The 26,469-nt window shown below is 39.1% G+C and overlaps 1 protein-coding gene across 6 annotated transcripts in view; it reads left to right on the plus strand.

Annotated features, from left to right (window-relative positions):
• Positions 1-22,118, plus strand: part of lrch1 (leucine-rich repeats and calponin homology (CH) domain containing 1) — an 83,686-nt gene extending 61,568 nt beyond the window's left edge. For 4 of the 6 annotated variants that reach the window (XM_028022960.1, XM_028022961.1, XM_028022962.1 and 1 more), the window contains 4 exons: positions 11,143-11,252; positions 11,719-11,856; positions 11,946-12,023; positions 15,447-17,070. In XM_028022960.1, the coding sequence (XP_027878761.1) occupies positions 11,143-11,252; positions 11,719-11,856; positions 11,946-12,023; positions 15,447-15,740 (620 nt within the window). In that variant the 3' untranslated portion in view covers positions 15,741-17,070. Of the gene's footprint in view, positions 1-11,142; positions 11,253-11,718; positions 11,857-11,945; positions 12,024-15,446; positions 17,071-17,925 lie in introns of those variants that run through there. The other 2 variants (XM_028022963.1, XM_028022966.1) reach the window with 1 other exon arrangement.
• Positions 22,119-26,469: the final 4,351 nt, after the last annotated feature.

Here is a 26,469-nt window from a genome sequence, read left to right on the forward strand (position 1 = left end):
CATAGTTATCGTTAGTTGTTGTCGCTCTTTTTTCTTCTGGGCAAAAGAATTCTTATAAACCGACATGCCACCATCGATTATGTGAAATTTGGCAAGCTGTTTTACGTACGTGTACCTATTACCCGCAAAGTTATTGACACACAAGTAGAGAAGAAGCGGAGAGACTGTTTAGCCAATCAGAATGCAGAACACAACGCACAATGCAAATCCTCGAAGCTGCGAGACCGTGAAAGGTGAACCGCGATACAGCGAGGGTTCACTGTACTCACAAGAGTGAAAATAAGGAAGACTGTAGATATCAGCTTCTGCTGTAGCGCTAACACTGCCCACATTTTTTTTCTCTACTATTATAATTTTCTGGTTGAAATCAGGTTCCCAAAAGTTATTTATTATTAATTTGTATTTTATTAATTTAAAGATTTATTTTAAAATGTCATCTTTTTCTGTCTTGCCGTCCAGCTAAATAGTTCTCGTGTGACTTCATCGCGTCACCATGAGACTTACAGCAGTATGCCTCCTTTATCTAATGCTTATGTCTTCCCCTGACTGATACCTTTGTCCACTGGGATCCTTTGCAGCCTCTCTGCAAACTGTTTTATTGCAACAAAGAATTCAAATCAGGGCTGAAAGTCAGGAAAATCCAGCTAAAACCATCTGAACTTCATTTTAGCCTACTCATATTTACTGCAAGTAAGGAATTTCTGCAAGTAGGTTCCTACAGCTTTTGAAACAATTTTTCAAAGGTTCATTTTCTATACAAGACAAAAAAATTAGCATTTTAATAGAGAACTGCTGGACAGACTGTACAATTTTACACAGATTTTCTTTAAACCTTTTTATGACAATCTGTGAGCTGAAAGAATCGTTACACCTCAGGATACGATCCTCTGTTGGCTTTAGAAACTATTTTTAAACTGACAGAACCAGATGTTATGTTTACTTTGAGCTTTGGTTTTAAAAAAAGATTTTTTTCTTTGTTTTTTTTTTAAATTTCCAGTACATATCAATGCAACAGAAGGAGGAGGTTTTTTTTTTATTAAAGCCTTACTCATAGCAGTCATACACACACACTGAGACATTGCAGGCCATATTAGGAAACTGTGACACTCCTTTAATCTTGTGTGTGTGTGTGTGGGTGGGTGTGTGAGAGAGAGAGAGAAAAGGAGAGAGAGAGAGGGAGGGAGGAAGGTTAAGTTAAGGATAAATAAAATTAGTGTTGGAGTTAGGGTTAGGGAGTATGAGGGAAGATGGTTATGTTTAGGGAGAATTGAAGAGTGTGTGTGTCAATTGAGTGTTGAATGGGTGTGTGTGTGTATACATGTTGTGTAGAATGAGTGTTAATTAGATGTATGTATTTGTAAGGGGTTACCGGTACTTAAAATATGGAGAATATAATGGGTTGAAAGACTAGATATATTATCTAGAAAATATGAAACTTAAATGTTATTCACTCTAGTAGAGCCTCTATCATTAAGGCCTTCCGGTTTAGTTGTGTCCAATCTCCTTATCCACAGCTGTTCCTGCAGCCATCTCTCCCGTTTAGTCCAATTAGGATTGTGTGCCACCGGTCTGGCCCTAATAGAGTCCAAACCATGTGTTCGAAAATGTTGAACTATTGTGGTTTCAGATTTTTCATTCTATCTGATGTTCAATTTGTGTGCACTGAACCGTTTAACCAATGTATTACCAGTTTCTCCTACATATTGTTTCTTACATACCTTGCACCAGATTACATGTACTATGTTTTCATGTTTTCTAGTGATCCTTTGTGCAATGGTCCAGCGTTTGTTAATTACTTGTACTACGAATGTACGGCTTGTAGTGTATTCAAGTGGGTCTATGGCTCCGGTTGAAATTTGCATGGACCAGGAGGTCTTTGAGACTGGGATTTTTTTTGGTATGCCGAAATGATCCTCCAATTTTGGGCCTGTGGTAGTTCTTGTTGCAGTTGTTCGAAGTTGTCTCTAATTACCTTGTGACTTTTCAAAGTGAATTGTGAATATGGACCTATGAGCGGAATTGTATGTAGATTTGTGTCTGTGTTCCTGTTTATGTTGGTGTTATTTGGGTGAAAGATCTCTTATGAAGGAGGGATCTTGGATATTTTTGTTTCCTCAGGGCTTGAAAAAGTGTTTGTGTGGCCTCATTCCTGTCTGCAATATTTGAACAAATTCTGTTTTATCTAATAAGTTGTGCCTTGAGAATTCCCTTGAATGTATGTTTGGGATGGAAGCTGTGTTTGTGAAGAAGTTGGTGTGAATCTGTAGATTTGAAATGAATTTTGCGGTCCAATTTACTGGTTTTCAGGAAATTATCACCTTTAAAGATGATTGTGTCCAAAAACACTACTTGTTTAGAGTCAATTGTGGGTTTGATTTTGATTGATGGGTGATGATTATTTAATGTCGTTATGAAATGATCCAAATCTTCCCGACTATGGTTCCATACACCCCAGATGTCGTCCAAATATCTATAATAGGCCTCCGGTAATTTGTTACATTTTAGAAAGCCTTCTTTCTCCCATTTGGCCATGTAAATATTAGCATAGGCCGGCGAGAATTTTTTACCCATCGCTGTTCCTTTAATTTGCAGAAACCATTTATCGTCAAATTGGAAATCATTTCTCTCCAGATTACTTTTAAGGAGCTCCAGAATAACATCATCTGGTCGGGCCGGGTCTGGATTTTCCTGTAGGTACTCTCTGACCGCTTCAAGGCCTCTGGATGTCTCTATGTTCGTATATAAGCTTTCCACATCCATAGTGAACAAGTTCTGTGATGTTATGTGTGTTAACTTTTTGTAGAAAGTCATTGGTATCCCTAATATAACTAGGGTGTTTGTTTGAAAGGGGGTTCAGATAATGGTTGATTAAATGTGCAGAGCCATAGGATTCACTACTGCAGTCTGACACAATAGGTCTACCCTTTGGGATTTGAGTTGGTTTGGTCCATTCTGCTGTTTCTTTGTGAATCTTTGGGAGAAGGTAAAAATATCTAGGTCTAGGTAGGTTTGTGCCAGTCAAAAAGAGTAATTGTTTATGATTAATGTGTTTCGTCTTGTGGAGTTGTTTGAGTAGTTGGACAATTTGGTTTTGTGTTTCAAGATAAATAGGCTCTTGCAATGGTTTATAGAATTCCTTATCTTGAAGCTGCCTCATAGCTTCAAATGCGCAATCTTCTTTATCCACAATGACAATAGTGGAGCCCTTGTCCGCCGGTTTAATAATAATGGAATGTCGATTCTGGATTTCCATGAGTGCCTCTTCTTCATCCGGGGTCAGGTTGCTTCTTTCAGGTTCAATTGGAATTTTTCTAATAGCACTTTTGTCTTGTTGTATGAGTTCAATTATTTGGGGATGGACCTTATTGATTGGTGGTTCCCATTGAGAGGGGTGTAGAAAGGGAATTGGTTCTATATTTTTGGTTGTTCCATTGTGGAAAAAGTCTGCCAATTTGATTTTCCGGTGGTACTGTTGTAATTGAAAGTTCATGAGTTCTCTCACATTTGGTAATTTGGAGGTGGTGGGAACAAAAGAGAGTCCCCTTGAAAGTAGTTTAATATGATGTTCTTTCAGGTGGAATGTGGAGGAGAGGTTGAGAATACCATGTTTGGTATACAGTTGATTAGTTTGTAACCTGCTGTTTTTGGTTGTTCCAGATTTGTTTCTTTGTGTTATGCAGTTGGTTTTACTGTTTTCCCAAACGTGCCTTGTAAGTTTAAATGATAATTCCAATGTTCCCAAACTCTTTGTCCCGTGGTATTTGTCCAATGTATATTATCCTTTTCTGTGTGAAAGTCCATGAAATAGGTGTGATGATGTGATGGTGTAATTTATCGCAAACTGATGTGATGGATTTGTTGATCATATTAAGATTTTGTTTATGTATGAAATTTAGTCCATCTGAAATGTTAAGAAGTGGAATATAGATGTCTGCAAATGGAAATGTGTCTTGTGTTATGTTCAGGAGGGAAGTGAGGAGTTTTTCTATTGCTAATTGCTCTTTGTGGTTTTTGTTGTTAATACCGAATGCTAAAATAATTGATTTGGTTGTATTAGAGGGCCTGGTGTTTCTAAAAATGTGTTTGGCATGTTTAAACTGTGCTCCAGGATAAATGTCAATTTGTACATTTGAGTTGGTCAATGTCGGTATTCTATTAAGGTTTGAATCTCCTAAAATCAGTATTGGTTTTACGGGTGTAAGGCTCCAGTTGGTGAACTTATTTCCATAATGGTTATGGATGGTAGAAAGGGATCTGGTCTCCATTTTCTTTAGGTTTGAGTGGGGTTCTCAACACTTCTTCCAGTGTTACATTGCTAGAAGTGGAAGGTACCTGTTCTGTATTTGTTGCCGTTGTACATGGAGTTCAGTGTGAATTTGGTTTGAATTTTCCATTCCTATAACCTTCCGTATATCCTGTATCTGTGTATGAGATTCCAGTGTTTCTTGTGTTCGAATGTCCTTAATCATCTTCCCTTTTGTGCGCTTGTTTTGGTTTTGTTGAACCAGCTGTGTTCCAGGAGTTGTTGATGTTAATCTGAATAGAGAGTCTTTTATTGTTTTCCTGGCTACGGATAGTGTCATTTGTTTAATTAATTTAACCTCCTTCTGTATTTTTCTGGTATAAAATATATTCTAATATAACTCAAAAGAGTCTGAAATTACTATCAATAAAAGTTATTCTTTCTTTCTGTTTGTTTTTTATAAAAACTCTTATCAATAGAATACAGAATTGGTTGAGAAATGTATTTAATATTTAAAGAGAATATAAAATGGTGAACAATAACGGGAATTAACAGAAAGTTTGAAGTAATTATAAAAGAGTTTGTTCAGAAAGGGATATGTAAACTTAAATTAATAGTTTATCAATATAATACAGTAATATAATACAATACAATACAGAATAAGTTAAGAATTTTATTTTTAATATTAAGGAGAAATATAAAATGGAGGAAAATAACGGAAAGTTCCAAGTAATTGTGAAAAGAGTTTGTTTTAAAAGGGATATATTATCTTTGATTAATGTTTAATTATTATTAAGGTGTTTATTCCGAGTTAACCTATTTTATTTAACTGTTTTAATATCGTTGTTAACCTCGGTTCGGCAGAACCGCCCCGGTGTTAAGACGTCACTAATTGGCTAAATTTTAGAACCCGCTCTTCAGTGGTGCCCGCTGGGTCTGCGGACGTTTCAGCCGTGAAAACACCATAGGCCCTCACCAGCAGCGGCAACCCGAGGCGATCAACTCTCGGTCCGGGTTCTATGTCCAATTTCCAGTTAGTTTTATTAAAATTTAGTCTCAGGACAAGGGTTGAGGGGAAGCTAACGTCTGTTAGTTTAGTACTTTCGGTTTAAATTAGAAAAGATCTTTATTTGGTTTCCTTTTGATCACCGTTAAACCAAGGTAAGTAAGGGTTTTACTTACGTGATTGAAGATTGAATAAAAGTTTTTGAACTTTAGCAGAATGTTGTGTCGGATCTCCGCTAGTGCTTGTTTCTAGTTGTGTACACAGTAACGGTCAATTTCCGTTTGGAGCAAAAGAGAGAGAGAGAGGAAGAGAGAGAGAGAGAGAGGTAGAGGGGAAGCGGGGGAACGTAGCAGCACGCGCGGCGCAATAGAGCTTTGGAACGTGACGTCACTGCTCTAGGCGTAGGGATATGAGCGCCATCTTGTATGGCCATAAACATAATCTGTCTCACAGATATTTTGAATTTTTGAATCTAAATTACTTAAAATAATTAGCAATAGTTCGAACTTGCTGCGTTATTGGATGTAATGTGTAATGACACAACCGAAACGGTAAAAAGATGGAAAACGGACTTTTGTTTCACTGTTTTACTGTGTAAACAACGCGAGGGGGCTAAGTTATCGGAGCTAACGAAAAGGAGACGAATATCCCGGGTATCAGCGGTGAGACGTCCTGATATTACCTTCTCCAACATCCCAAGATAACTACAAGTTTGCTCCAGACATGTCCATTCTGGTGAGTGTTTACATTCGCTTTGTTGGTGTTGTGTCATAATGTTTTGCTATGATTTTGTCCGGGTTTACTCATGTTCAGTTACGTTAATGTTAAATGTCACTTACGTGACATTTAAGTGGGTCAACCTTGTTTAGGTCGGGCTTCTATTTTTTATGTAGCATAGTCCGAGTTTTGTCAGTGGACATCGAGGTTATTCCATTGTTGTGAAGTAAACTATTTTACTAGTGTTATCAAATTTACAGCATTAATACTGACGTGTGTTCTGATATGTCCTCTTCAACAGTGACGTACGTGCTACAGATTTAAAGGTATATGTCCAAAAGCAATACACACACACACACACACATATATATATATATATATATATATATATATATATATATATATAAGGTTCATATTAAATCTATAATAGTTCCTAAATTTTGAAATAAGAATTTTTGGTTGGAAATAAGCATTTAGTTGAGAATATAGTTAGGAATGACTAAAATCACTCATTTTTCTTTAATTATTTTTTGTTCATGTGTTTGGGAAAGTTGTCATAAAAAATCATTTTAAATGGAAATTCCCAATTTTTATTTAGATTTATTGAATTTAAAGATTAATTGTTTTCTTGTCATTTATTTCATTTATATATATTTATGGAGGGGAAGAGGGGGAAAGGAGAAATCAAAGTAGAAGAGAGAGATCCAAACAGATATTCCAGGTTCTGATCATTTTGTAGGTGTTATGGTGCGCATTAGATAGGTTTGGTTGTTTGTAGGTGGGTGTAGATGGTGTATTACGTCTTACGACCCCTGAGACTCCACAGATAGGTGACCGAGGATCTGGCTCATATAGGTTTCAGTGTTTCACTCTCGGATGGACCGAACACAACACCTCCGGCTCTCGTTCTTCATGGTACCCCCAAGGTATTGCATGCTCACTCGAGATCATCCTGAGTGACCGGGCACTATCTTGTGGAGGTGTATGTGCATACGGTTACCAAATGGCGAACCTCTTGTTTTGTATGTGCTGTGTAAGATGCTGAAATCGGACTGGCAGATTGCGGTGAGTGCATAAGCTCAGTTGAGCTGGACGCAAACTGAGCTTTGAGTGTCTTGTTATGTGCTGCATTCAATAGGGAGGAGAGAGAGAGAGAGAATGCACCATGAATGAGTGGTGTGTTTGTGTGTGCCTGTCTATTTTTAGCTGCTATATTTGAAGTGTTGGATAATGGTCCCGGAAGGAGCATCCTACTTCCACTGGAACAGGGTCCCAACATTTCAGATGGATCCCAGCCACGTTAGAGTGACTGCTTGTGTTGTCTGTCTTTGTGAGGGCCAGTCAGAAGCTACAAGAAAAATCAGCTAATTTGGTTCAAGTCTAGAAGGGGTGAGAAGCATTTCTGCTCATGTCCTGCCCAGATTAAATTTGGGATCCGGATTAAAAAGCAAATAATACTCTCATCAGAGTTGATAGCACCTTTCAGTGGTTTGTGAATAAGTATGCCAACTTGTCACTTGTAGGGAAGAAAACCCGGCCGGTGTTAGCGCTAACAGGTTAGCTGCACGTTGCTCCGCTGGTCCTTAAAAGGCTCTAATATGTGGCAGCAACACTGAGCTGTGGAGGTGGTTGCTCACTCATTGTTGTTGCTTCTCTCACAACCAGTCCTGAATCTATTCTGAAATGTTCACAGGCTAGTTTGCCAATAACAATTTCTAGCTGCAGATTATGAATTCTCATCATGTACTGTTTTATCCTCAGGGATAAATTAACAGATGACTATTTAAAGGGGCAGTATTGTGTTTTCTAGCCACATAGTGCTATTTTATAGCACTATCAAGTAACTATATTACCTTCAATTCTTATCAAAATGATGTGTACATAAAATATGAATTTTGCTTCCTGGCTGAACACCTTGAAATTGGGCCTCTGTCTCTTTAAGAAGCTCCTGCTCTTTCTGAAACTCCGCCATCAGGAAGTCATCCCAACATGGCTCCTCTATTAGCCCTTTAACAACATTTTTACCAGCGTTTCACTGAGAAGTAGCTCCTATAATGAGCTCAGCAGATGTGCAGTTAGCAAACTGCTAACTGCACAGTTAGCAATTAGCAAACACCACCAGGTGTTTCCTAATTGTGGCTGGCTAGTCTGAAGGAGCTGAGTGGGGGGACTCACAAGGCTCCCCCACTCATGAGGGAGGGCTGCTCTGAAACTCAGAAGCTTGGAAACTGGAAGCTTGGAGGAGGAGGCGGAGCTTGGTCCACCCAGGCGTTTTGTACACCTGAATGGTTGCCATGGGAGGAATGCTAATTATTAATATATAAATAGCTGCTTATTAATAAAGTCGCTCTGAACTTTTGTTGCCTTGCTATCTCTCGGATCTGTTCAGTGTGGAACAACAAGCAGCTTATCTGTGTGTGTGATATGATTATGACTAGCGCTCCGTACTTGCCTCCTGCCTGTGGCAGAGTGACATCATTTAGCCATCATCGGCGCTCCTGACCTCATTAGTCCTGCATTTGGTTTTGGTAAACAGTTACAGGTCCATGTGACCTCTCTGCCATCGGATCTGCATCAAACACGCAGAAAGAGAAAGGGAGAAAGATCAGCAGAACCTGTGACCTTTAGCCCAGGCGGCGCTTTCTCCTACCAGCAGGAAACTGAGATCTCACCGACCTCAGGGTAGAAATAAACACACACACACACACTGTTCTCTTAATGCCGGTTGGGCGGTATTGTGCAGATCGTATCTGTCCTCTGATGTGTGAAGGGAGAGAAAATAAAGGAAAGTTCAGACTTACATTTGTCTGATCTGGAAGCACACACACCTTCCTCCAAGTGTTTTCTGCGTCTCCCGTCGTTCACAGCAAGCTTTTTAAAATTCACAGTGAAACATAAACTGCAGTAATACACACATTTCAGCTGACGGGGGCTGGATGAAGGCAGGTCAGCAGATTCCCAGAATGCCGTGCAGCAGCACTGAGGGGAGAAGCAGCATGTAGCAACAGGAGAGAGCTGATGTCACCCACTCACAATGTTCTTTTTTTAGTAACTATTGTTACACACACTATTGCAGAGTGGTTTTAACTCCAGTTGTTTTTACTGTAAAAGCTTATCTGGAGCCAATCAGAGTGGTTTCCTGATGCTCTTCCTACTGAAAGCAGAAACAGAGCAAAGTGAAGTTTCATCTTGTTTTTAATGTAAAACCTCACTGGAACTTTTTTCCAATTAGTTTCGTTTTGTGTCCTGGACGTTTTTATGGGAATATCAAACCGTCCCATGATGCACTGCAAGGATACCAGGAGGTCATTTTTATGGTCACCACTTGGAGGATATGTTTTTAATCTCAAACCTTTTCCTTTTGTTTTAAAAACACATCCAGTCAAAAACACTGTAGTAGTCTGTTTATTGTTTTATTAGATGATTTGATACAGATTAATAATGGGAGTTATTAAAGTAAACCCAGCAGAGGAATCTTCCTTCTAAAACTCGGCTCCACATCCTGTATCCTCCCTCCCTGCAGTGAACCTGCTGCTCCCTCTTGTGGCCGTTCAGGGAACCTGCACGCATTTAGACTGCCTTCAGTTTCAGCAGTGAAGTGTAGAGATTTCAGCGTGTAGAAAATGGGACAGCCAGAAGGTGAATCATTCAGAGTGTGTGTGGGTGTTTCATGTGTGTGTGGGTGTGTGTTTTGATTCAGCATCTGTGAAAAGGCCGAGCGTGTTTCACACTCAGCTCCGGAACGGTTCCGCTGTTCAAGCCCAGATTCCTCCGCATTTCTCCTTATTAACCTGAATTCAGTCACAGTCTGACCCTTTGATTTAAGCCGTTGCATTGATCATATATTGGATTTTTGTTTTTCTTTTTTAAGCAAGAATTTTGGGGGAAAACTGTCTAAGAGTTCAGCTCAATTAGAGGATTTATTTTGGTTTGTTTGAAGTAAATAATAATCATTAAAAATAAAACGCCTTCATTGAGGGTACAGCCAGCCAGCCTTTCTATTCTGGAAGCCATATTTGCGTTTATTCTGTGATGAAAACGTGCAGCAGGTGATTCTGAGAAACATTCAAGTAAGATTGTGTGTGTGTGTGTGTGTGTGTGTGTGTGTGTGTGTGTGTGTGTGTGTGTGTGTGTGTGTGTGTGTGTGAGACCACATTGCTGTGGTGTGGGCATGCAGCTGCCGCTCTGAAAGCAGCTCAGTGATGCAGGTCAAGATTAGTTTTATTTTTATTGAGTGTTTTTACACCTCTAGTTCTAGAAAAACATTTCGAAAGCTTCATATGAAATGAAATTGACCTTTTACCTGAATGTGACTCAAACTGCTTGAAGGATGCTGATGATGATTGTTCATAGGATTTGACATAAAAAGCTTAGTTCAGGTGAATAATGTGGAAGTCACTCCACACAGTGACGGGCAGCAGCTCAGAGCTTCAGGTCAGAATTGGATGAACCAGCAGTGAAACATGGAAACCTGCTTTAATGATCTTCATCAGTGTGTTTGAGAAACGTTCTATTGCCTTCCGTTCCTTCCTTCTAGCCTTCCTATCCTCTCTACTTTGCATCCTTCCTTTTGCCATTCCTCCTTCAGTGTAGTTTCACTTAACATTCTTCTTTTCTTCCCTGTTTTCTTCCTCCCTTTCTTTTTTGTATCCTCCTTCCCTTTCATTCTTGTATGCTTCCTTCCTTCCTTTGTTTTTTGTATCTCTCTTCCCTTTTTTTTCTTGTGTCCTTCCTCCCTTCCTTGTATCTTCACTTGTGTTCAAGGATTCAAGGATTTTTTTTTTTTTTTTTTGTCATACCAGCTTTGCTTGTCTGTGATACAAAATTCAGGCTCCCAGATCCTATTTCCTTGTACTCTTTCTCGCTTTTTATCTTCTTTCCTTGCTTCCTTGTGTCTTCCCTTCCTTCCTACTGCTCCTTCCCCCTGAGTCGTGGTTTTCTAACTCTTCCAATGTTCAGCAAACCGCAGCAGCTCATCTAACTCCACTTTTAGACGCCAGGATTAATCAACTTGGACATTTCCATCATCTGCCCTTAACTTCAGATTTAGGACAGCGTCCTTTCCACCCCTTCCTCAGGCTCCTTTATCCCCCTCAGCGTTGTGTCCCTTTAGCCCGGTACCGTGTGAGCAGCCTGTTTACTCTCTGTGTCCGCTGTCCCGCTGTTGTTGCTGCAGTGTTCCTGCGGAGCCACAAGAGCATGGAGTCCGTGGACCCCCAGTTCACCATGAGGAGGAAGATGGAGCAGCTGAGGGAGGAGCTGGAGCTCATGGAGCAGCTGAGAGACGTGAGACAACTCTAAACTCATCCCAGTGGGACGAACCGCTGTGTTCACATAGCAAAAGGACATGCAGAGGACAAAAGGTTACATTTGTTAGCCCACATGACAGGAGCACCGTTTCTATTACAAACGTGTGCTAAACTTTGTCAATATTCCTGGTAATTACAAAAAAAAAAAACAACACACACAACTTCCCAATAGAGGTGTTTCCATTAAATAAGAATCTCAATTAAAGCCACATGTGAATCAGTTTATCGTGTTTCCATCCTCTGAAGGATGGCTGGAAATGGTCCCCGGGCTGCACTTAAAAAAACAACAAAAAACAAACAAGCAGTGAAGCATCTGTTGAATGTTATAAAACAGTAGGAAATATCTAGAAATGTAGGTGTGGTAAAGACTGAAATGTTAAAATAAGCAAACGTGTATGAACCTTGACCTTTTTCAGTTCTATCCTTCCAACCTGCCTCCTCAGATCATCGAGAGCCGACTGAAGGTGGTCCTCCCTGAAGACCTGGGCTCGTCTCTGATGGACGGCGTCGTCCTCTGCCATCTGGCCAATCACATTCGCCCGCGCTCCGTCGCCAGCATCCATGTCCCCTCGCCCGCCGTGGTACGTGTTACAAACGCTGGGGTGTTTAAATCTGCCGGCCGCCGAGCCGAGCGGCGTCTCACCCGGATTGTTGTCGCTTGTCGTTCCAGCCCAAGCTCAGCATGGCGAAGTGCCGGCGGAACGTGGAGAACTTCCTGGACGCCTGCAGGAAAATAGGCGTGCCGCAGGTAAGACGGGCTTTTCTGTGAAGAGTTTCTCTGTGAGCTGGGGGCGGATTTCATGTTTCCATCCAAAACGTTGTGAAGGGAAGGTTTACGGCTCAGGAGTTATCGATATTCTGTTTAGAGATGCACCGATCCCAGATTAATATCTACATCTGCCCCGATTTTGAAACATTTCTGGATCAAGTATTAAACTTTGTGAACCATTGAAAGATTTGTTGCTGTTTATTTTTCCATGTTTGACCAAGGTAGTCAACCTATTGCTTTTCTCAGTTTCAGTTTCTTTATTATTAATTATTTTAAATTGGCTTTTATACTCAGAATTGGACAGACTGAACAAATTAAAGTTGTTTCTCTGTTTGACCACGCTTGTGAAGCTATTGGTGTGTTGAAGTATGCTGGACTGGTGCAGAGTTATTAAATAAATTTGTAATCCAGTACATTTATGTAAATAAATTTAAATATTACATTTAAATAAACTTTTTAAGTGAATTCAGCGATGTTTTTCATATCAGATCGGTATGCTAAACCTCAGATATCGGTATCGGTATCAGAAGTGAAAAAAGTGGATCAGTGCATCCCTAATCCTGTTAGTTTGGAGCAGGACATGAAAACATCCTCAGTTCAACAGACTAACGCCCTAAGACAATTTTTTTTTTATTGAGATATAAAGGTGTCCTGCAAAAGAGATCTTGCCTGAAAGAAAAGTAATAAACACATTTTCCATTTAAAAGGCAACACATTTGATAGATTTATCATCCAAATTAGGAGTTTTGCAGGATACTGAACCAGAAGTGGGAGGAAGGCTGATGGTTCCTCGTATGTAAAAGCATAATTTCCTCTCCTGCAATAAAAACTCACATGATTTGTGCAACAATGCCGATGACTTTCTCCAGAATACAGTACATGTTTCTGTAACAATATAAAAACCTGGGAACCCACTCAGCCGTCTCTCAGCTCTGGTTCCTCCCCACCCTCTCCCATTTTCCTCCTCTTTGTCCCGATCGCTTCAAATCGAGTCATTTAACATCAACATGTAACGCTGACATCATCAACGCTGTCATCACTGCCTTCAGCTTCTAGCTTCCTCCATCTTGACGGGATTTGACCCAAACAGTAGTCAACCTGTGCTGACTGTGATATTTGGTTCGGCTTTACTGTGAGTCTCAGTGTAAATGTCTGTGTGTGTGTGGGTGTGTGTGTGTGTGATTACACTGGCTGCATTCCCATTGATGTTACAATTGCGCAAATTAGAATTATGAAAATAAATATGCTTAACAGAAACACGCCACTTTTGAAAAGTCAGGTTTTTTGATGGAAAGTTTTGGCATTAGGCTAGTTTATTTATTTATTTTTTCTCCCCCAGCTGTTTCAAAATTCGCTTATTTCACACAAACTACAATGGAAACACTCTTTTCACAGCACACACTCACGTGATCAACAACCAGATGTTACTACTGACGGAAATGACAATGTATACGACAGGAAGTTGTAGGAGGAAGATGTTTTTAACTACGTATCATCCGTGAACAAACTTATTCACGTTTGATTTTGATTGCGTTTCTTATTTAATGGAATTAATTGCAAATATGTTTTTTCCCAGTCATTAGCGGTAATATTGACAAAGATTTGCGCACATTTGTAATGGAAATGCAGCTACTAACACAAACACACCTCCTGCAGTATGAAGGGATCCTATTCATACTCTGATGTGCAACAAGTCTTAAAAGAGAATTTCGCAATTTTTTGATATGAACTTGAATCCAGCAGCTAGCTGTTAACTTAGCTCGGTTTATAGACAGGAAACGAAGAAAGCTACAGGAACATTTAGTTAAAGAGACAAACCGTCATTCGATGTGTTTTAATTAATAGATTAGGCTGACCACAACCTTAAAGAGGCAGATGCATATTAATATTTAAAAATACTTTATTTACCCCAAAAGTGAAATTAAATGTTGCGACTGATGTCGTCCGAGTGTCTTCAACAATCATTGTGGATTATGAAGGATGTCCACCAACAGGCCAATTTCCTGACAGAAGAGATGATACTTCAGAGTGACATTTCCTGGATGACATCATCAATTGTTAGCATGCTCTGCTAATCCAGCTCATTTGCTTTTGCCGCTCCTATTTAAACCTGTCTGGCTGTATAGTTCGAAAGCCAGGCAGAGAGATGTTGGAGTTGGGAATATGATCCTTGCCCGTTCTGATTGATGGAAGCCATGGTGTGACTGTTTGGGGTCATAGGTCAGGTATTGTTAGAGCTTTTGAGACGCTAATTAGAATAAGTTTATTGACGATGCAGAGGGGAAAAGTTAGTGTTTCAGGTTTCTTCAGTAAGAAACCTCATAGAGTGAAATCCTTTTTATATGAGTAATTACCACACGGTGTAGCAAATCCAAATTTTTCCCATTGGTGGCAAAACAATTTTCATATTTTGTTCAAAATCTCCTGGAATTATCGCATCGAGGAAAATTGTCCAGTTATTGAAATTTTGTTAGTTTTCTTTGTTCCTGCTTTCATATCGATGTGCTTATTTTATTGTCATGTTTTTTTCTCTCTCTCTACTCGATGATTCTCTTTTATTTGTCAGTATGTTCTACGTTTTTTCTGTATGAAGAAAAAAAAGCCTTCTGGTTGTGTCTTTTGTTTTAACCTGTGTGACCTCTGACCTCCGCCGCTGCTTGCTGACAGCTTGGAGCCTCTTTGCGGAAGCTGCTGAATGCCTTTTACTGCCAACGCTTTTCTGCGCTCCGTGCTCTGGCCTCCCATCAGCCGCCTTCCCCTCCCCCTTGCTGGGTTGCTTACTGGGAGAGAGAGGGCCAACCAGTCACCAGGATTACTTGAGCATCCTCTCAGTAAGCATCCCTGATGGTTGCCGTGGTAACCCCCTGCCTGCCTCTGCTCCCTGCCGGCTCAGACTTGTGACTTTTGAACTCTGCGTCCATTGGTTAATCTCCTGCCTTTTCTTTTTTCTTTCTTTACCTTTCGGCTGGATCACACCATCTTCCTGTCTTTTCCTCTTTCGTTCTTTGCTTCTTTCTTTCCCTTTTCTCCTCTTTCTTTCTCACACCTTTCTTTTGCTCTTTTTCTTTTTGTTTCACTTTCGTTCTTTCCTTCGTTTTGTTTTGGTTCTACTTGTTTGTGTGTGAACTCCTACTTTCTTTTCTTTTTTTAACCCTTTGTCCATTTCCCTTTTGGAACTCTTTTTTTTCTTCTGTCCATTTTTACATCTGCACTTCAACCCTCATCTCCTTATTTCCTCCAATCTTTACATCCAATTTTCTTTTCTTTTGTGTTTCACTCACTCACTTGCTTTTGTTTCTTCATTCTGCCATTACCTTGCATCTTGTTTTTTTTTTTTTCTTTCTTTCTTTCGTCTGACCCACCTTCATTGCATTGCCTCTCTCTTCCTGTCGGGGGCGCCAGTCTTCCCTTTGTTCGCCCTACGACATCACGCAGTGCCGTCTGCACCCGGTCCGCACCACCGTTCTGGCCCTGGTCGCCTTGGACACGACCCCTCCGGACAGGAAGCACAACAAGACAATCCCAGCCAGAAGCCCCGCCCCCTGCAGGGCCTCAGAGACTCGCTCATTGGTCTCCGTTACTACCCAAACCCCGCCTCCCGCTTGGCAGATCTGGGACGTAATTGGCTCCAGCTTGGTTCACGTCCTCTGCTTGGTTCTCTTGTTCATAGCTTACAGTTGGATCGAGCTGACGTAGCAACAAGCTCCGCCTTCCTCCAGGCGAGGCTCCTCCCCCTCCCTTATAGGCCCCTCCTTTTTTGTCACCACACAAATCCGAGCCGTGAGATCATTCCCTTTGTCTTCGATGCCTTTTTGTCACGCGTCTGAGAGTTAGAGTAGGTCTGTTGTGACTGGAATAATCAAAGCCATCCTTCAGCAGACATGACATGAAGAAAACAGAGCAGAATGAGCCACTTCCTCTATGCTTTTCTTTTCTCTTTGCAATAAACTGGAACAGAAGCAGAACAGGACCGACTGTTGCCATAGCGTCCATCTGAAACAGTGAACAACCCGCCACCAAATGCACTTTATTGTGTTACAATAAGCAGATTGTTTTTGAATTTGTACGCTAAAGTTGTGTGTAGTGGGACCGTGCTGGTCCATGAACGTTTCGTTCAGTCGTTTTGCGGTTGAGAATCAAAACTTGAAAGAAAAAAAAACACTTTTTCCATTATTCATTCTCGTGCGAAATTCAAAGAACTGCAACATATCGATGTTCTTTGTATTTTTGACTTTATCCTCACATCGAAAATTAAACATTTATAAAACGCCCCCGCGACCTCATTCCATTTTAAATTCTGATTCTCTGTGAAGCTCCGCCCTTCGTCCCGCTCTGGTGTCAGAAGCGATCGCTGAATTTTATAGGCGTTTGATTTTTGATATGAGAATTATGTAAAAAAAAAAATACAAAAAATTTCTCTGTATTGCATTTTATGAACCTCGTGTGAAAATGAATAATGAAAATTTATTTTTTTTTATTTTTAAATTTTCGATAAAAAACAACAACAATTGAACAAAACCGTTGTCCATTGAAAATCCAGCGGTCATTTAGGACCGTCATGAAGCTCTGCTGGAGACAGTTGCAATTTTTTCTAACAGGGTCCATTTGTTATTTCAGCTTTAGGATCAAAGTATATCAGTGTAATATGTTGTTTATTAAACTCTGTCGGTTTTTAAAAAGTAAACACCGTGCTGTGACCCCTGGACTTTGTAGTAGTTGGCAACTTTAGGCTTTTTTTTTTTTTTTTTTACTGACATTTATAACATTACAAATCAGTCAACTATATTTTGTTACCATGAATGTATTTCAGACATGTTTTGGTTTGGTTAAATCTAGTCAGGGTACAGAGTTGACATTTAATCTTTGAAATATTACTTAATGCAAATTTATTTTAAGTGACGACGTGTTTAATTCTAAAACTATGTTCAGACAAAGTTCTGATCAGGAGTGAGACAAGCACCAGAAGTAGGTAGGAGATTCTCACAGTATAATAATCTTAATTAAAATGTTCTACTGTTTTACAGCATGGTGTTGTTTTTTTTCCTTCTTCTTTTTAAGTTCACAATCATGATCTGAAGAAAGTAGTATAGTAATTCAGATATTTAAAACAGAAGAAGGTTCAGATTTTACTTCCTGTTTAACGCTTAACTATTTGCTGCTGATTTGAAATTTGTATTTTTCCTCTGAATACGAGTAAATATTTTAAAAAAAGCACACATTCTTTGAAAGTAGACGTTCGCATGCAGTTTTGAAAAGTATAGAATTTGTTTGAGTCATTTTCCCAGTCTGGATAAAGTATGGCTAAAGAAAGAAAATTGAGAATGAAACAATGTTGGCTGGAATTTTTTTTTTATATACTTATTCCTCCTTTTGTGTTGTAAAGGCCAAAATTTTTAACCTTGCGCAATAATTACACTGGTTTTGACAGTGTAGTTATTATAAGAATAAAGTCATACTACTACGAGAATAATGGAAATAATAGGAGAATAGTGTCACAAGAATAAAGTCATTATAAAAATAGTCAAAATGATACGAGAATAAAGTCAGTTTTATGAGAATAATCTTTTTCTCTTATCACTCTTGTTCTCAGTTGTTGCTATGGAGGCCGAACCAGTTACTATTTTTAGAGGACAATATCTTGTAGATACATTGTAAAAAAAAAAAAAAATTATGATGTGATATGAAACATTAAGTGACAAAAAAGCAAAAACATACTTTTTTATGGTCCTACATAAAACAGCAGACCGGACCCTGGAAACTTTCACACATTCTCCTCAAACATTTTATATTTACTAGCATTGTGTCTCTCTCTCTGCATCTGCTCCTGCACTTTGTTCCCCCCTCCCTCCTTCTTTCTCGTCCCTCTCTCCGTCCCTCCCAGGACAAGCTGTGTCTGCCTCACCACATCCTGGAGGAGAAAGGCCTGGTGAAGGTGTGCGTCACGGTGCAGGCCCTGGTGGACGAGGCCTCCTCCAAACCCCCCATGCTAGTGTGAGCAGCGGAGCAACGGGACCGACGCCGCTCCGCGCGACGTGACGCCGCGGTTCACCTCTGCATCGCTCGCAGTATCGCAGCACTTTGAATTCCCCCTCGTCGGCGTGCAGAAAGGGAACCAGTTCCGTCTGGAGTGGGTTTATTATTTACTAACTCAGAAAGAGGAACGCTGAATCGAGCGTCTTGGCTCACTGCAGGTGTTTTTTTGTTTGTTTTTTTTTAAACCCTAAAAATCAGGAGTTTGGGATCCCTTTTTTTTTTTTTTTTTCTTTACTGTGATCAGCTAAAAGGGCAGACGTAGAGCCCCACATTTTTTAGGTTTTAAACTAGATTAAGAAAATCTTCACACTGGCTGGTCCCCACTATTTTTGTAAAATATTGTGACAGTTATGAAAAGGAGAAAAGAATTTCACAAAAAACAAACAGAAATCGAGAGGATGCAGTGGAGCCACGCAGTGTTTGTGGATTTTTCTGTGGAACGTAAATTCCAAGTTATTCGTGGAAAATTCGCCTCGTAGCGTTTTTGTTGCAGAACATATCTAAAATGTTAGATATTATCAAATATTGAAAAGAAAATGCAGCTTGAGAAGCTGAAATATCTTAGTGCAATGCTACTTGACACAATATTGGCTGGTGTTTGCACAGCAGTGTTTTTATGAGAGTACAAATTTTAAACCAATTTTTATACCCAAATTTGCAAAACTACCACTTCATGTTTTTCTGTCCCATAACATGCAAGAAAAGACATTTTTCCAAGACTATGTTCTATACTTCAGCATAGACATGTTTATTAGCCAGAAGGATGTTGGCCAGTTGCCAATCCAGGGCAACCATCATGGATGACGTAATAGTTGAGTCACATTTAGAGAATATTTGTTTGGACCCTCCCAAAATTAATAACTAAATATTACTTCCCCCAGTGCTGTTTCTGTTGACCTTTTGCAAGTACGTCACCTAATCATGCAAAGCTTCCTTGACGGACGTCAGAAGGGAGGAACAGGAGTATCAAAAGGAGCGATTGTGATTGTTTTCCCAGGTTTTTGTTTCTATATTTCTATGGCTCCTACTGGTTCCACAGTTTATCTGTGGAAGTACACTTGGGGCTCATAGGCAGCAGTATTTACAAAAGTTTGAAATAGCGAGCTTAGAAAACGACCCATATCTTTGCCTCTCTGATGTTTTTGTTGATTTTATCAAATCACAGACTTTGCTTGAATTGACATACCACTTTATAAACAATGGTCTGTTTTACACCATAGAACAACTTAAAGTGTACAAAAGTCTAAATTTTTTAGACTTTAGACTAAAGTTCTAGACGTTAGCATGTATCTTTTTCCATATCCTTTTTGTATATGGTAGGCTATATGATGGCGGGGCATTTCTCTATGGTTACCATGGTTAGCCAAGTACCTTCTCCATAATACAGTATTAGCTGCATTTCCATTACAAATCTGTGCAAAACTTTTATTAAAAGTTTATAATGAGAACTTTTAGCACAAGTGGGAAGTGAGACTGTTGGAGGCGGAGTCTTGCTGCTGCACCGTCACAAACCAGACATGTTAAAAAGACGGTATAAGCCTATGGACCCCGATGGTTTAATGTACCGATACTCACGGATGAAAAATCGATACTTTCCGAGGGGGAAAAATCGATAAATATCTTAGAATCGATTTCATTATACAGCCCTACTTCCCAGTGCAAAACGTTTTAATCGAAAATCGAAATTGCCCTGTTTCTATTGGGCACATTTATTTTCAAAATGTCAGTGGAAATGCAGCTACAGATTACATTTTACTAATCTCACTTCCTTAAGAGGTGTATTAACATTAATTTTCTTACCTTCCAAAAAAATGTTCGCTCCACATCGGTGAGTACATCAAGGGCTGCTTGTCCTTACGATTAGCCGCTACTATCCATCGCTGTCGTCTTTCCTCCTCAAAAGGTTTCCAGACAAAAAGTTTGTTGTGGATTCAGGTCTGTTTTCAGACCATTGTGACCCTTTTTACTGTGAAATTAACTAAATAAAAGCAGGATTAGGCTGCGATTGTCTGATTTTTGATCAGCTTTGCAGGAGCTAATGTGCACATATGTTGATTTGACTCCCGTCATGGCGGAGTGGGCTGCTTTCTGAATAGCATGGCGTCACGTGCAAAGGGTCAATTGCTTCGTGAAAGAATCCATTCCACTAGATTAATAGGAACAATTATCATACCTGTAAAGCTCCACTCCAGGTTTTTCCAGTTACCTACGACAATTCACCACCACATGCTCCTAGCATAAACAAAAAAGTGAAGGCTGGATGTTAGCTTCTGCGGAAAAGCTAATACGGTTTTCACTGTTCGTGTTAATATACGAAGGTATATTGGATATTTGAACTATTAAAACAGCCAGTGTTAATAGTTTTTGTACATTTTTCACATAGTTCAACTATTCATGGATAGCTGTGGTTTCTAACCCCCATGAATACCAGGGTTCACTGTACTGTTACCAACTATGCTACTTTATGAGAAAAGCCATAAAGAAATGCCAAAATTTTTATTCTTTTTATTTTTGATGATAAATCCAGAAATTGGTATTGTTCTTATTGAGATATTTTTTACCAAATGCTTTTGGATGAAATAGCAAATTTATTTATTATTTTTTTCTTTCTTTTCCCTTAAAAAATCAATGTATTTAAAATTTTCCCAACGTTTTTTTTTTTTTTAATCACTTCTTTTGGCTTTAAACATGAATTGTTTTAAGATACTTTAAATTTTATTGAGCATTTTTGGACACATTTAGACTTTTTTGGCTTATTAGTCTGAATATTTTAGTCGCCTCAGTGATCCCGCTGTCTATGCACACATCATTTAAAATGTTTTTTTTTGTTTTTGGGACTGTGTACAGATATATTTGGTTGTTTTTCTACTGAGCTTGTAGCTGAAATGTTTTTGCTCTCACTTCTCTGAAGAGAATCAAACCAAAATACTAAAGTCTTATGACAGAGGGAGAAGGCTTTTTATCTACTTCTATTTAAACCTGAAGATATTTATAATATAAAGAGAAACTGAAAAAAAACAGGCTTGAGTTGTTGTATAGAGTCAGACAGAAATAGGCCAAAGCTATTTTTCTCTAATATATTTTGGGTATAAGTGTGTATATTATCTAAAGTTTACCTGTGACTGTCTCTGAAGCGGGTGTCTATCTGTCACTGTCTCTCTGGAGGACACTAATCTGACTTTCTCTGCGTCGTTTTCTCGTGCTTCGCTAACCGATTTATCCAGTGGAAATGGAACAGATGGACTCGTTGACGTGTTTCCATCAGATGCAGTTTGTTTAATGTGCCAAAACGCACAGCGTTAATAAGAAAAAAACAGACAAAAGGTGTAACAAGACAAAATGTGGAGAAGCTCCAGCACTGTACATTTCTGTGTCTGCCCCCTAGGGGCCGCCGCCTGTCATTGATTTCTTAAAACTCGATGACTCATGAATATCTGACATTGGGACATTGGGACACAGGTAGAGGAGTGAGCTAATCATCGCGCCTCTCGTTCAGGCCTGGACTGCTGAAGTGTTTTTTTTTGGGGGGAGGGGTTTAAGACATTTTGAAATAATTATAATTTTGAGTTTCAAAACGTCTCAGAACAAAAAGTCAGATTCTCACAGCTCTGGAGAGCAAAATTCAAGTTAATGTAGCAAAACATTCCTTTGGCCTGCTTACTGCTCTGAAGAGGCTTTTTCTGTGTGAGTGTGTGTGTGTGTTTCAGGCTGGAGTTGTTGCTGTGTGAGATTACAGACTGTGTGATTCAGGGTGGGCTAGGTTTACTGCACTGTTGATGCCTCATTACCCAGCGTGCTTCGTCAACAGTATTTATAGTGTGTGTGTAAGTGTGTGCATGTGTGGCCTTTGGCATCATGTTGCTCTGCAGACCTGGCAAAAATGGATGCATTAAAGGGGCAGAAAAAAATCTGTTGCCCGCATTGAACTCTGTAGTAAGACGAACAAGATGTTTTACCTCCTGAACTTTGAACCACATCCTTTTGTCTGGACGGAGACTAAACGCCGCTCATAACTAATGCATATAAACGCAGAAACTCTCAGAACATTCAGCATCATTCTTCTGGCATACAACACACCTAATGCAGATTTAATTTTATTTCTTGAGCTTTTCTTTTTTATTCGCTCAACGCAGGCATCGTTTCAGGACAGTTTTGTGGTGGACCGAAGACGTACTTCTAACTATCTCACCGCAGATGAAAATATGTGGACCAGTCTGCAAAAACACAAAATCTTAAGTATTTTTTTTAAATTTAGTTTCAAGTACAAATATCTTAGTTCACTTACTTTTCAGCAAGATATGAGTCAATTTCTTAATATTAATCGAAGGACTAGTTTCACTGGCAGATTATTTCATTTATAGCACTGGGAAAATGTCTTGTTATAAGTGAAACCGTCTGCCAGTGGAACCAGTTATTATGAATATTAAAGAATTCTTGAGTTAAAACAAGCCCCTGTATCTAGCTGAAAAGTTAATTGTGTGTTAGTTTCTTATTTCAAGTGTAATTGAAATAAAGTCTAGTTTTTTTTTATTTCCATTAAAAACTAGGCCAAAAATACTTGGTAAGATTTCGTGTTTACATTCCTTCACTTCTAGAACCAGCCATCGTCTGCTTGCTGCTCAGCTGTAATATTTTACCCTATTCACTTATTTAAAATTTCTCTTCTTTTGAGGTCTGACACTTATCAATAGAAACGAACTGAACCGAACAGTTTCAATGTTTTGCACCAATAATATCCACCATTGGATAGAGTTGTAATATAAAGAATAAAAAGGGCACAAAAAATATAATTTACAGTCTCCATGCCATTTTCATTTTAAACTGGCTTTCACATCTTATATTATCGATTAGCTTGGTTAGCATTTCTGAATCACTAGCCTAGCAAAGCGGCTTTGCTATAATATGTTCAGTGTTCATGTAGTCTGCTGTCTCGCACTCTTGCTGTTTTACCGAGGCCTTCGCTCCAGCAAACAGGAAGGGGCGGGGACGGACCACTGTCAGTCTCATACCTTATTTGGAAATGGGACAATTGTACTCCGGAAGTGAAGGGGGCGCTATTTCTTATATTATTCCCGATCTCCCATTTTTATTTTCTTTTGATATTTGTGATATATCTTCACCTTTAGGAAGAAGTTGAACTCTTGGCATGTCTTTGAACTTCTCTCTTTCATTTACTTCAGCGCAGCTCACGGTTTTTAACAAATTCTGTATCTTTCTGTGTACTTCTAAATCTGCTTCTTAGTCGGATCTTTTCGGGCTTGCTACTGCCTCTAGTGGCGTGGAGGTGGTAACACAACTAATATAGTTACATTACTAAATCAGAATAGCACAAAGTATTTATTATTTATTAATTTTTCATTTTCTTAAGGATATAGAACTAATTAAATGACCTCAAAGTGATTCTAGTTTCTCTGGATGGCCAACCTGTTGAAACTGAGGCAAATATTGAATTCCTTGTGTCCTTCCTGGACAATTAGCTCAACTTTGCTGAAAACACGTGACTATATTTTTAAAAAATGTTTTCAGAGACTCTATCTTTTAAGGAGACCCAGTGATCTTGGGGTTACCTAACTAGAGCTTGTGTAGAAGACAATATTGACAATGTTAACTTTTCATCTCATCGGCAGGTTTGGTCACATGAGCTGCAGAATAACAGACAAACTTTTAAGAATACTTTGAATGGCAGGTAAAACACCTCTGTCTCAACTGTTTGCTGAAAAAACATGGAAGACGGCAAGAAATTTCCCGCCCCTTTCTGTTTGCTGCGGTTTTACCGGTGAATCTAGCTAACGTCCAGTCTTCTTTACCTAGCAACAGAAGAGTGTTGTCAGCGCAGCGTATTTCTCCCTACTCTTCAAAATAAAGTGTAAAAAAAATGCATAAATAAAACACCCAACCGAATAGAGGTTTAAAACAGCAAGTTCTGGAGTGGTGGTGGTTCAGATATTTTATTTAGACGGTTTGCAGTCTTAAAAATACTTAATATTCAGATTAAGGCCAACTTTTGTATTCGGGTGGAATTTGTCTCAATTTGGATTATGGTGCAGCTCGTTTTCTGCTGTTTGTTCCAGAGGAAGAACATATGAAAATGAAAGGTCGCCCTCCACAGGCAGGCAGCCGGTACTACAGTGGCATTAAAATGATTAAATTAGTAGAAACCTAACATCAATTAAAAGCTAGAGCTGCCCTTTTACAGCATCCACCAAAACATGGTCTGCTTTATGTTTCCAGCTCGTCTGGAGAGCCAGAAAAAAAACTTTTAACATTCTTGAACTGCAGTGTTGTTGTTTTTTCCATCTTGGTTTCCAAAGCTTTAGCCACTTCCAGATTCAGCAGTAAAATAAGGAATTTTAATTTAGAAACTAGACAAAAAAAAAAAAGGCTTCCACTGGATGGATTTAAATAGTTGCCAAAACAAACATCCTCTGTCATGTTAAATGTTTTTTTTAAAGTTGTAGAATAACCTGTACATATTATTTATCACCATGTGCAGAGTTTAGACTTTACGTACTGTATGTTCCACCTGAGAAAGGCTGGGGGGTTTTTGTTGTATGAAAATGATCGTTTTTTTGCGTATTTCAACACTACGGGCAGCTCGGCTGAACAGAAATCAGTGTATTCCCATGAATCTGAGAGCTACCAATCGTGTTTCAAACTTCTGATATTTAAGATTCCTGTCGAAACGATTCACTTTACCCAAACGGATCATGGCGATGTCATGGCACGGCTGCAGGGGTCAGGAACAGGAAGTCCAGGGTGATACTAAGGGATCTGATCGATAAAAGTCTTCGTTTTGGGTCTTCCACGGTTCGGTGCACATCCAGTCTCAGCGGTTCAGGGGACAGGAGGGGGGGAAAAAAGCAATAAAACCAAACCGACTGCTTCCCCGAGGGTTTCTGCACTTTAAAGTTGTGTGTTTGTAAGTCTTCATTTTTGGCCAATGAGAAAAATCTGGGTTGAGTTTAGGTTAGAATAGTGATGCCAGTGAACACAATGTGTGTGTGCCTGCTGAACGTTGAGCAGTTTCTTTTTTGTTTTGTTTTCTTAAAACGTCTCTTCTTTTTGTATTAATGCTCAGTTTTTGTACTTTTCTGACAGGGAGCAAATGTATTATTTTTGTGTGACTTCTCTTCAGGTTTGCTGAACTTCCGATGTAAACGTGCCCTCTTGTAACACTTTGAACTTTTGTCAAATGTACAGCGTGCATGAAATGTCCTTGTAACGTCGCCTTAACTGCTGTGAATACTGTATATACTGTACTGTATTTCTCATCACTTTATCAGTAAAGACCTCACATGTCAAAACAAAGCACATCTTTTATGAACTGGCTGCACCTTACAAACACGACACAAATGCCGGATGAATTGGGAAACGATTAGTCCGTTAAATCAAGACTTGGAAAAATTTGAAGCAGGATGAAGTTTGCTTTTCAGACATGGTTAATTAAGGGGAAACAAAAAAATATCAAATAATGTTTGATTATCTGATGTTATTCCACTTGGGCAATAAGAAACTCCGTTTCTAAAAAATAAGTAGCTTTTTAGGATTTGATTTATACTAAAATTTCATTGTTTAGGTCAGATTTGTCACACCACAACTTGACATTTTTCCTTTTCATTTTTTATTGAGTTTCTGATTGAGTTGTGTAGCAACAATAATCCTGGGCTTCAGCCTGTTCCTTTATGGTAAGTTACTGGTTTGCAAAACGGCATTTTATTTTGTTTCCTTCAAAAGTCTAAAAATGACTTTCACTTGTTTCGTGTACCTCCAGGTCACTTCAGAGGATGGAGATTGCTCAAATGATTAATAAAACTAGGAAGCCGCATCTATACTAAAATGGAACTGATTTAAGTCAGATCACATAGCAGAAAAGAAGTGAAATAGCCCTTTATTGTATTGCTGAATAGGAAGTTAACTTCAGAGTTGGAGGTTTTTGGAACATGCAAAAAATAAAACCCGTTTACTGGGTGAGCATTTCCCTGAGTTTACATAAAATAAATCATTTTTTCCAAGGATCGTAGTCCTTTACATTCATTTCAAAATGTACAATAGTAAAGTTTACTTGTGATTTATGTCAGACTTTACGACAGTTGAGGGACGGCAGAGGGAAAAAAGGAGAAAAATGAAGGACTCAGGAAATAAAGGAAAGCAGAAAGAAGGAGGGATAGAAGTAACTATATGAGGATGAAAGGAAAGATGAACTCTTAGGAGGAATTTAATATTTAGAAAATGTGATGAGGGTTGGGAAATATAACATTGTTTTTCCATATGTAGCCAGACCTGGAAAATACTGAAGCCAAATTCCAGACTATATGGGAATCCTGATTTCCAAAGAAAATATTTTGTACTCAAATTTCTTGGATAATCTAAAAACTTTACCAGTTTGTAGAAA

This window comes from Xiphophorus couchianus, chromosome 7 (assembly GCF_001444195.1).
Source record: "Xiphophorus couchianus chromosome 7, X_couchianus-1.0, whole genome shotgun sequence".
Taxonomy (NCBI): Eukaryota; Metazoa; Chordata; class Actinopteri; order Cyprinodontiformes; family Poeciliidae; genus Xiphophorus; species Xiphophorus couchianus.